The sequence below is a fragment of the Aureococcus anophagefferens genome (assembly GCF_000186865.1).
Source record: "Aureococcus anophagefferens unplaced genomic scaffold AURANscaffold_49, whole genome shotgun sequence".
Lineage (NCBI taxonomy): Eukaryota > Pelagophyceae > Pelagomonadales > Pelagomonadaceae > Aureococcus > Aureococcus anophagefferens.
This window is the reverse complement of record NW_008705603.1, coordinates 83,654-94,883: the sequence shown is the minus strand read 5'-3', so window position 1 is coordinate 94,883 and position 11,230 is coordinate 83,654. Positions and strand designations below refer to the sequence as shown.

Sequence of the window (11,230 nt, the reverse complement as noted above, 5' to 3'; positions counted from 1 at the left end):
TTCGACCGGCCGCCGAAGCCCGACAAGCCCACGGACATCCCCTCGCACATCCCGGGCCACGTCACCTGGGGTTTCTGGCACAAGCGCCACGGCTGGTTCCACTCCTACTTCTCTCGGGTGATCTGCAACCAGCACTCGATCTTCTTCGACGCGGGGACGGAGTACGGCATCGGCGACATGGTCGGCATCCTCGCGAGCGTCGTCTTCAACGACGGCCTCCCTTCGAACAACAACCTGCGCTACTACGGCTCCTTTGCCCCCCTCGTCTTGCTCATCGCCATCGGCTCCTCCGGCACCTACGTCGCGACGAAGAAGAAGAACGACTAGAGGCGCACGCACATCAAGGAGCTGCGTTTTACATGGCCCTACCGGCACCGTCTTCTTCCACGAAAAGTCGGTTCGTACCACCAAACATGCCGACCATCGCCCCATAAGTAAACTTTCCGGCGTTGACCACGGTGGTTCAAGTCTTGCCCTTTGTCACGGTGGGAGATTGTGGCTGAGGTGGCTGCGCCATCCAAGTGCGGTCCGTCGGCCTTCACTTCCGGCGTTCCTTAGTTCAATTGAGCTCAGCCCCCCCTTGCGGGGGGAGTTTACCCTGCTTCCTTTAGTTAAGCTCAGCCGCACGAGCCGTGTTCCGGCGCGTTCCGGCGTGTTCTGGTTTTCCGGCTCCCGGTCGCTACCCGCCACGCGCGTGGCTGCTCCGCAGCTCGCGCACCTCTCGATACTTGAGCGCCCCGCGCTTGCTTCTTGGCCTTCGTGCCCTTCCTTTCGTTCATCGCGCGACGACCCAACCCTGCTCAGTCTGGGACTAGCACTTTGATAAAAACGCGGCACACCACAGCTTACAAGCGGCGTTTCTCTTTCAACAACATACGCGCTGGGCCCGAGGCAGGGCCCCGGCTCTACGCGGCGAAGACGGAGGGGGCGGCGGCGGTGAGGACCTTGTTGACGACGTAGACGTCGCCGAAGGAGAAGGCGAGCCAGAAGCCGAACCAGACCCAGTCGTTGGTGCCGCAGTGTTTGAGCATGCCGTTGATGATGCCGTCGCAGTAGCCGACGAGGCAAAAGTTCGCGTCGTGCGGCGGCTTGTGGTGGCCGAGATGCTTGTTCTGGGGGCACATGAAACCCTTGTCCATGAGGTACTGGGCGACGCGGGGGCGCTTGCTCTTGGGCGTGTGGGCGGAGCGGTGGCAGTACTGGCCAAAGTAGGCGCCGAAGAGCTTGAGGCCCGTGAGTGCGGCGGCGGTGCCGGTCGTGTAGCGGAGCGCGACGCAGTTGATCACGACCGAGACGGCGACGATGATGTTCAGGTCGGCGCAGCAGGCGACGAAGGACTTCTTCGTGATGTCGACGGGGATGGCGTGGTGCCACTGGAACTCGAGGCAGCCCTGGAACAGGATGTACGATTTGAGGCCCGCCAAGTTCCGCTGGTCGTCCAAATTGACGTGCGTGACTCCCGAGTAGACGTCGTAGCAGAGGTACATGGCGGGGACGCCGAGCAGGACGACCGCGGGGCTCGGCGCCTGGCAGATCAGGTAGATCGCGACGGCGCTGTAGACCCAGACCATCCAGAGGTAGCGGTTCGGGTAGACCAGGGCGCCGTCCGCCGCGACGACGTGCGAAAGCTCGATCGGCGGCGCGGTCTTGGCCCCCGTCCGCTGCCGCTCGAGGATGTCCGCGACCTTGTCGTTGAGGTCCTTGTAGTAGCTCGCTGAGGGCACGTTCGACGCCGCGTCCATGTACACCTCCCGGGGGACGGCCGCAAGCAGCGGGTCCCGCGCGGCCGGGGGGGCAGCCCTGCCGAGCTTCGCCGCCACGGGCCCCGGCGAGCACAGCTCGCTCTGAAAGTCGCTCGCCCGCTGCGGAACCTGCCCGCCCTTGCCCATGGTGCTCACCACGTCCACTCCAAGGGCTTCGAAGCGGATCTATATCTATAGCCCCCAATGACGACTTGGAGTGCTAGCGGCCCAGGTGGTAATAGACATAGGCATGAAGAGACTTAACGCTGATCACTTCATCAACGCCATCGTTAAGGTCTACAACCAGATGAAGCTTGAGTACGGTATAGCACCTAAGCTACTCGTCACAGACTCATTCTCCACGTTCAAGGATGGTGACAAAGTCTTGCAGATCCTGATGACACTTACGTCTCCTTCTTCACCAGCGCAGGATGCCCCACCAATGATTACTCTGAGGCTGCGCGGCGGATTACCACCCAATGTGTTCCAGGGTACCGCGACAAATTCCAACTACTAGGCATGATGGAAGCATCCCAACAATTGTCCGATCTCATGGTCGAACATATCGCTGACATACCATGTCCGAAGGAGGAAATCATTGCAGAAAAGATGCTGCAAGCCATTTTGAATGTAAATGATCGGTGCTCACTTAGTCGCATAAAGAATCGACCAAGGCGTTTCATGGTTAGCGTCACAGCGACGTGCCAGGTAACACCAGGCTCAGCGAGGTTGCACAGTCGCCGGACAGTGCACCTGCTGGATAGTAGTTTGACTGACGTCATAGCGACGTTAGGAGGCTAGTAAACTATCCTAACTTTCTACTATATTCTTTGCACAACGATTCAGTCTTTTCAGTGTGATCACCAGTGATGAGAAGATCATCAACTGACAAGGTCAGCATAACAAATTTAGTCTCTCCTTTAACCACCTCAGTGAACTGGTAGAGACATGCATCAGCTGTCTGGCGTTTGAAACCTAAAGACTTACGAAGCTGATGCCGCGGCCAGGCACTGATCTAGGATTCCTGCGCGGGAAGTAAACAAATAAATAAATCAAACTAAATACCCAAGTATAGTTGCACGAAGATGTCCACATCGATGCGGGCAGCCTACATGAATGAGACGATGGGTGCGCCTCATGCATGACGCTCTGCCAGCGACGCGCGACGCCGTATCGCCGGAGGAGGTGGCGCCGCTGGCCGACGACGAACCGCACACGTTCTCGCCCCTCGCGAACGAGGCCGTCGTCGGGACGCCCCTGGAGATCACGGCGCCGCCGGGCGCGGCCACGCCGCGAGACGACGGCGGCTACCGCGCGGATGTCGACGGCCTCCGCGCCGCGGCCGTAGCGGCGGTCGTCGCCTTCCACGTCGTACCCGGCCGGCTTCGCGGGCGTCGACGTGTTCTTCGTGATCTCCGGCTTCGTCGTGGCCGCGTCCGTCGACCGGAAGCTGCGGAAGGACCGTGGTGTTCGAGCCGGCGAATTCTACGCGTGGCGCGTGGGCCGCCTCGCGCCGGCGCTGGCTGTTGCGACGGCCGCCGGCGCGGTCGCGCTCGCCGCCGTTGGGAAGGGCGAGCCGCGGCTCGGCGAGTATTTCAACACGGGTCTCCTGGGCCTGGTGGGAGGCGCGAGCGTCTTTTGGCTCTCAGTAGCGGAGCGCGACGAGAAACGCGAGGTCGAGGCGACGGGAGGCGTCACCGACGACGCCGGCGGCTACTTCACGGACTACGGCGACGCGGACTGCACGCCGGCACAGCCTCGATCGCAACCCCTTCATGCACACGTGGTCCCTCGGCGTCGAGGAGCAGTTTTACGTGATCTTGCCGCAAATCGAGCGGGCGGAGTGGCCGCTCCTCGTTGTCGTCGTCGCATCTGCGGCCTACGCGGCGACGGCAGAGGCGTCGATGGCCTTCTACCTCATGCCGGCGCGCTTCTGGGAGCTCGGCACGGGCGTACTCGCGTGGCACGCGCTCGAGTCGCCGCGCTGCCGCCGCGACGCGCTCCTGGCGCGCCTCGACCGCGCGGGCGCGCTCGTCGACGCGGCCGCGGGCCTGTCGCGACCGGGGCGCGGCTGGCCCTTCCCGGGCGCCTGCCTCGCCGTCGCCGGCGCGGCGGCATTCGTCGCTGCGGGCGCCGCGGTTAAGGCGCGCGGGCGCTGCGGTTCGAGCCCAAGTTGAAGCGGTGTTTAACATATCCCGCCGGCGGGATATGCTAACAATTCCCCGGGGTTTCAGTGAAAATGCCCCAAAGGAGGCGGAATCGACGCAGAATCGGGGTGTTTCGACGGAACAACGGTCCTTTAAACGCGGCCATGGACCTCATCAAAATCGAGGTCTGCTGGGGGTCCCTCCGCGTGGCCGGAGCCCAACATCATAGTACAACGTGCGCATCGAAAAGAATCTCCTAACCCTTGCCGGGCCGGGAAAAAATAATCGCCAAGGCCTTGTTAGTTCACTTTCGGTTAGAAAGTAAAATCAGCCTCGATTCCGACTCTGAATCGGGAGGGTCACTCATAGCTCGCCGACCATGCGCTGGAACAGGAGACTGGCCCAGGTGTCCTGCACCCCGGGGAGGCAGTCGTGGGAACAGTCGAAAGTCAGGTCGGCGCGCGAGAGAGCGACCGGGGCGACGTCGAAGAGCTGGTACGGTGTGGCCTGCACAAACAACGGTCGAGGCGGGTCGGAACTCCGAGACGCGGCGGCGCGCGTCGACGAGCTCGAGAAGGACCAAGTTCTGCTCGGGGAGGGAGTGTGATTGACCCCCAAAGGTGGACCAGGAGGCCGATGCCTGCGGTGCGGAATCGTAACAGCCCGATCGACCGAGAGAAGTCGACGCCGGCCGCCGCGTTCGGTGCAGTCCCGCCGCAGAGCATGCCCCCCGTCGTGTTCCACTCGCCGGGACTATCTCGTCGCACGAATCGGACTTGCGTGGTGCGCACAAAAACGCGATCGACGGCGACCTTTTTCTCCTCGAGGTCCTCGAAGGCGAGTGCCCAACGCGACTTCTGAGTAGCGTGAGTGGGGTCCCCCTCGCCGTGGTCGAGCCAGTGCCCGAAGTTGAGCACCAGGACGTCCGACGGTCGGGGAAGGAAGCCGATCTTCCCCCCTGTACCCCAATCCCTGTGAACGACGCGATGCGTCATGTTGAGCTTGTACTCCAGCGTGCACTCGAGGGTCTTGGCAAACTGACGCGAGAGCGAGTCGCCCAGAACGACGACGCGTCCATCGGTGCCGAGGACGCGCTCGAGCCCTCGCACGAGCGCAGCGCGCGGATCGGACCACTCCCGATACAGATGCTCTGTCGCCGCGGATCCGGTGTTGACGCGCCACGCGTAGTCCACGCGGCCGGCGAGGGCGCCCGGGCTGTTCCTCAGGTCCGAGCCCGCTCGATGAATGAAGGCGTACCGCGAACTCGCGTCTCCCTGCGCTCGCCCCTGCCCGCCATTCTCGTAGCAGTTTCCCTGGCGCTCGCGATTCAGACACGCCTTGTGCTCGCTCGTGTGGCCCGTTGTGAGCCAATCCCGGGTGGGGTCGGCACGGGACCACGATCCGAGGGCCTTTGCGGGCGCCGTGCGCCGGTGGACTTTGACGGCGAAGGCGACGTCGGACCTCCGGTATTCGTGCGACGAGGCCGTGGCTCCACCGGCGCCGGCCGTCGCGACCTGCGAGGCGTTCGCCGAGAATCGGGCTCGTAGGTCCGCGGCCGTGAAGTTGAAGCGCGCGCACGTCGACGCGTTGACACCATCATTCCAGGCGATTGGCCAGGACTCGTTCAGGAGCTCTGCCAGAAGTACGTTCGCCGAGTACCATGCGCAGCGGTACGGCATCTTCAGGTCGCACTCGGATACGAGCCGCTTCATAGCCTGGACTTTGGCTTTTGGGCACTTTGGGTCGTCCTGGCGATCGGGGCGCGTCCTCGTGTCCTCGACGAGGCTGATGGTGAAGTTCAGCCCAAGTGCGTGGGCCAGGGCGTCGTAGCTCTCGCGCGGTCGCGCCCACACGGCCGCCGATTCGAGGACGAGCGTCTGTTCGCGCGGCCAGGTGTGCCAGAGGTGGCGCAGAGCGTAGAAGTAGCCGCCCTTGGCGACGTAGACGCCCGCCCGCTCGCGCAGACTGATCACGTCCCCGCGCGCCCAGTCCCGCTCCATCGCCGCCGCGCGTTGAGAGCCCTCGTCGAGAATCTGGCGCGCGTCGGCGGCGGCACGAACGGCTCCGACGTCGCAGTAGCGATCACCGTAGGGGAGGAGCGGAGAACAGTCTCGGTAGTCGTCGGCGCTCATTTCGAGCGCCGAGAACCAGACGTCGGCGCCGGGTCGCGCGAGGAGGAGCATCAGCGCGTCGGGGATCACTTTCCTGATGAACTCGAGCTCGTGCGTGTTGAGCGTGTCCACGTAGCGCGGATTGTCCTCGAAGACCACGAATTCGTTCCTCAAAAATACGGCCCTGGGCACGGTCATCGCGTACCTCGCAGCTTCCACCGCGCGCGGAACGGTCACCGACTTTTCCTCCTCGGCAAAGTAGTGATGTTCTCCGGTCGGCCCGAAGAACTGCTTCGACGCGAGGAGCTTGAAGCGGAGGGCCGTCGTCCCGCCCTTGAACGCGCCGATGACTAGGAGGCTCGGGAGGCATTTGTAGGATTCGCGATCCGGGACGCAGGGGTGGATGGGTTGCCATTCACTCTGCGAGTCGCGCCACGCGTAGTACGCGTCCCACGTCGGGAAGGCGCGATACTCAAAGCGGGCTCCGCGATGTTGCGCGGAAGCAGCGCGGCGCTGCCGGGAGCCTGTATCGCCAGCGCTCGCGTCGAGGCGAGGGCAGGTGTCGCACGTCACGGGGCAGGCGACGTTGGCCGCGCGATCGAGCTCGCAGCGTTTCGCGGGATTCTGGCGGACCCACGCGCAAGTTCGGCCCTCGCGACTCCCTTGGTACCACGTCGTCGAGTCCTCGCACACGTCCGAGAGCTGGCGGCCTTCGACCACCGAGTCTGTGAGACCTTCGACATCCTCGAAAACGGCTGCCTCGCGCTCGAGCACCGCGCTGATCTTGCTCTTCGCTTCCCACGCCGTCGGTTGCACGAGGTCCGTAGAAACCGCGTCGCCCTTCTCGGCGGGGAATTCAATCGACGTGACGGAATCTGCCGCCGTGGTAAAGGTGACGATGATGAGGGGCACACGGAGAATGGCCTTCATGGTTGAAATTGGCGTCGGCGGGCGATGATCCGCGGCGGACGTTAGGGTCCGGGCTGCGCCGACGAAGCCGTGCGCAAGGTGCTCCGGGGGACAGCCGTCGATTGAGGCCTCCCCAATGCGACCGCCGGCCGCGTGGGCCCGAGCCGCAATCCGCGGCCCACCATTATCGATAATGAGGCACTTTATATATAGTTTGATAGATAAATTTAGGAAAAATAGCCAAGGCTTCAATTCAGTCCGCGGGTTAGTATGTGCTTGTGTACATCGACTGCCAGAGTTTAGTTTTGCTTCCATGTGGTCAGAGCAGCTCTCGTACCATTCCTTATCCTCCGCGTCATTTCATGACATTGTATTTCTTAACGACACTCGGAGCGTTGGCAGTCGTTGGCTTCGCGCGTATCAATACAAAGCGAGGTCCGACCTGCTACATGCAGTGGCTGCGTGGCGCCGAAGAACTTGAGCAGCAGCGAATCGCCGCCGCGGACCCATCATACCATCCGTATTTTCTAACGAAAAGTCCCTTTCAAAAACGAGTGTACGAACGTTATTCTGGAATCGGCGCTATCGGGCGACGGCCGTCTAGGGACAGCCGTGTGCTCTTCATACACATTGGCAAGGCGGGCGGCAGCACAACCGAACAGTTTCTGAAAGATTCGGGCATTCCTTACGAACAAGTACACACCAACGCAGTGCTTCCCGAGGTCGCGGCTGCACCGAGCTTCTCGCAGACGCTGGTCACCGTTCGCGATCCCATTTCACGGCTCTCGTCCGCGCTCGATTACGGACTCAAATCGTTGGAAGATAAAAATATGGACGGGAAGATTTCGAGGGCGGAACTATTCGCGCATCTCACTGCATGTTTTCCGCGGCCGACGCTCGAGGTGCTCGTCGAGTTCCACGAGCGCGAGTCCTCCGGTTTCTGCTGGTCCGTGGTCCATGACATGCTCGTGCTCCACGAGAGGCACGCGGAGCACATGCGCCACAATTATTGCTCGCACGTGGGCGGCGTCTTGAACAAACTGAGGAACATCTGGGTCGCCCAGCAGGAGTCGCTCACCGAAGACCTCGAAGCCTTCCGTGCTAACTTCCGAAACTCGACCGTGAGCGAGAGCCCGAGTCGCGTGAAGTGGGTATCGCCGTATGGGCAGGCTGGCGAGCAGCATCCCCATGCGAACATCTCCGATGCCTCACTTCGCGCTCTGTCTGCGATCCTACGAGACGAATACGCGGTCGTGAATGCCGTGATGGCGATTTCGCGAAATAAGCACGGCGTGGTTTACGAACCTCCATTTCCCTAAAACCGAATTCCCGAGGGGAGGCTGGCAGAAAATGACCACGTCGCCAGGAGGTGCTCCAAGCGGAGCCACCCCACTCAGCGGTTGAAGGTGGTTACCATGGTGCTTGAACGGTGTTGCCCCTCCGTCGAAAGCACTTTGGAAAGCCCTTCGATCTCACTAGCCTACAGGCTAGAGTAGGAAGTCTGACTAATTATTACCCTAGTCCTAGAGTCAGGGCTGGGGGTGAAGTTCCTTTATAGGAGTTGAAACTTGAATTTTGGTCACTGGCGGGAGGGTGGCGTTGGCGGCTTCCATGGAATCGACGCGCCCGCGAGACGGCTGCCCAGTCGCTGCCCAACGTCGCGGGGTCGTAGCCAACGTAACGAGATAGTAAACTCCGGGATATGGAGGCAGCCTAGTGGTGTATCAATAGGGGTCTGGGTAGTACCCCAATCCGCTCTCGCCCACACAAAACCCGCGCCGGGCCGCGGGCCGCCGTAGGTCGCCCCGGCCGTAAAGCGAGCGGGACGCCGGGGCGCACTCGTTCGCCACGAGGGACGACCCAAAGCGGACGCCCGCGGCGATCTCGGGCTGGGGACTTTGGAACGCGCCGCAGGCGGGCCGTCGCGGCGAGGGATGGCGCAGTCCGCGAGGCTCTGGGCCCCCGGCGCGCAGTAGTCCGCGGCGCAGGCGCAGGTCCCGTTGTACGCGAAGGCGTACGTAGTAGGGATACGCGTCGCCGCCGCCGGAGCTTCGGCCGTGGGCGCCCGTCGCGGCGGCGGCTGTTGCGGCGCCGGCGGCGGCGAGGGCCACGCACGCGGCGCCGGCGAGCCACCTCGTCCTCAGGTTTCTGAGCCCGGAGACGGCCCGTTCGAGCGTCGCGTAGGACGCCGCCGCCGCCGCGAGCGCGCCGAAGGCGCACGCGCACGCGGCCGCGGCCTTTGGCGCGTCCGCGTAGCAACAAATTGTGAGGATGGGCCAGTGCCAGAGGTAGATGCCGTAGCTGAGCTCGCCCAGCCGCGCGCACCGCGCGAGGCTCGAACCGCAGCGCCCGCGCGCCTTCCCCGCGGCGCCCGCGGCGACGAACGTCGCGGCGACGGCGAGGCAGGCGTCCGGGAAGGGCCAGCCGCGCCCCGGTCGCGAAAACACGCCGGCTAGGACGAGCAGCAGGCCCGCGGCCGCGTCGACGAGCGCGCCCGCGCGGTCGAGGCGCGCCAGGAGCACGTCGCGGCGATAGCGCGGCGAATCGAGCGCGTGCCACGCGAGCACGCCCGCGCCGAGCTCCCAGAAGCGCACCGGCATGAGGTAGAAGGCCATCGACGCCTCTGCTGTCGCCGCGTAGGCCGCAGACGCGACGACGACAACGAGGAGCGGCCAGAACCGCCCGCGCGACGCGAAGGCGATTAGCGGGAAGATCACGTAAAACTGCTCCTCGACGCCGAGGGACCACGTGTGCATGAAGGGGTTGCGGTCGAGGCGGTGCCGGCGTGCAGTCCGCGTCGCCGTAGTCCGTGAAGTAGCCGCCGGCGTCGTCGGTGACGCCGCCCCTCGCCTCGACCTCGCGTCTCTCGTCGCGCTCCGCTACTGAGAGCAAAAAGACGTTCGCGCCTCCCACCAGGCCCAGGAGACCCGTGTTGAAATACTCGCCGAGCCGCGGCTCGCCCTTCCCAACGGCGGCGAGCGCGACCGCGCCGGCGGCCGTCGCAACAGCCAGCGCCGGCGCGAGGCGGCCCACGCGCCGCGCGTAGAAATCGCCGAGGAACGCTCGAACACCACGGTCCTTCCACAGCTTCCGGTCGACGGACGCGGCGACGACGAAGCCGGAGATGACGAAGAACACGTCGACGCCCGCGAAGCCGGCCGGGTACGACGTGGAAGGCGACGACCGCCGCGACGGCCGCGGCGCGGAGGCCGTCGACATCCGCGCGGTAGCCGCCGTCGTCTCGCGGCGCGGCCGCGCCCGGCGGCGCCGCGATCTCCAGGGGCGTCCCGACGACGGCCTCGTTCGCGAGGGGCGAGAACGTGTGCGGTTCGTCGTCGGCCAGCGGCGCCACCTCCTCCGGCGATGCGGCGTCGCGCGTCGCTGGCAGAGCGTCATGCACGAGGCGCACCCATCGTCATTCAGGCTGCCCGCGTCGATGCACGATGTGGACCCTTGAAAATATTGGCTATATTTAGTTTGATTTGTTAGAGAGATAGATAGATTTCTAATTTCATCTTCAGTGAACTGCACCTTGATGTTGCAGCAGATGAGGTGAACCATAGCACTGGCGTTATAGGCTAGGTTAAGGAGGAGGAGGATACGAGGATTCGTACCCTAGGGGGATGACGCTGGGGGAATTGGGTCATCTGCTCCCCCGCCGCATGCGGGCGTATGGATCGAGCAGTTCGATCGACGCGAGCTGCTGCGCGACGCCCGCCGTCTAAGCCGGCCGGGTACCTGACGTAGTATCCGTGCCGCGGTGTCGTCAACAAATATGCCTTCTGCACGTCAAACTGTACGAACTTCCAGCCGAACTGTGCGGCCATGGCGAGCACGAGGACTCCGATCGGATGCGAAGACCCGACCTCTGGACGATTGCGTGGCGACTCGAACGGAGAGATTGAGTGGGTTAAATGGGGCCCGATGGCGCCCCGCGACCCCTTCCGGCTCGATTTCGAGCCGTCGCAGCCGCGGGGGTCGTTTGTCATGACCCCGGTATCGTCTCGTGCCAAGGGTTCGTCGGGGGAGCTCGACATCGTCGATTCCACCCGGTCGAGCTCGGATGGCGCCACGCCCAAACGAGGACTCGGTGGTGATCCATGGTGCCCGCAGCGCCACAGAGGCGAGGGACTGTTCCATACCATCACCCGACCGACCGACTTCATCCCCGCCAGCCGCGGCAGCGTCTGGGGCCGTCGGGACGTCGGTCGATACCGTGGATGAGGGGCTGCCCGGCCGTTAAGGTTTCGCCGCTCGTGGGGCACCGGAATTGGTGGTTCGGGTACTTTCGTGTTCTCTGCGCGACCGAGAACACGAAAGT

General features: G+C 63.7%; 3 protein-coding genes across 3 annotated transcripts in view; 1 reads left to right on the top strand and 2 right to left on the bottom strand.

The window, feature by feature from the left end:
- Positions 1 to 327, top strand: part of MUT9-1 (putative serine/threonine protein kinase) — a gene marked incomplete at both ends in the record, with an annotated part of 9,600 nt that extends 9,273 nt beyond the window's left edge. The window contains one exon of the mRNA XM_009043307.1: positions 28 to 327. Within this exon, the coding sequence (XP_009041555.1) occupies positions 28 to 327 (300 nt within the window). The remainder of the gene's footprint in view (positions 1 to 27) is intronic.
- Positions 328 to 905: 578 nt separating this feature from the next.
- AURANDRAFT_67743 (hypothetical protein) lies at positions 906 to 1,889 on the bottom strand (the record flags this gene model as incomplete). Its single annotated transcript, XM_009043284.1, has 1 exon — positions 906 to 1,889. The coding sequence occupies one exon, from the start codon at positions 1,887 to 1,889 to the stop codon at positions 906 to 908; it is 984 nt and encodes a 327-aa protein (XP_009041532.1).
- Positions 1,890 to 2,757: 868 nt separating this feature from the next.
- On the bottom strand, positions 2,758 to 9,665 carry AURANDRAFT_67742 (hypothetical protein; the record flags this gene model as incomplete). Its single annotated transcript, XM_009043283.1, has 5 exons — positions 2,758 to 2,766; positions 3,054 to 3,192; positions 5,549 to 5,604; positions 5,743 to 6,471; positions 8,928 to 9,665. 5 exons carry the CDS (start codon positions 9,663 to 9,665, stop codon positions 2,758 to 2,760), a joined length of 1,671 nt encoding a protein of 556 aa, XP_009041531.1.
- Between the last annotated feature and the right edge of the window lie 1,565 nt (positions 9,666 to 11,230).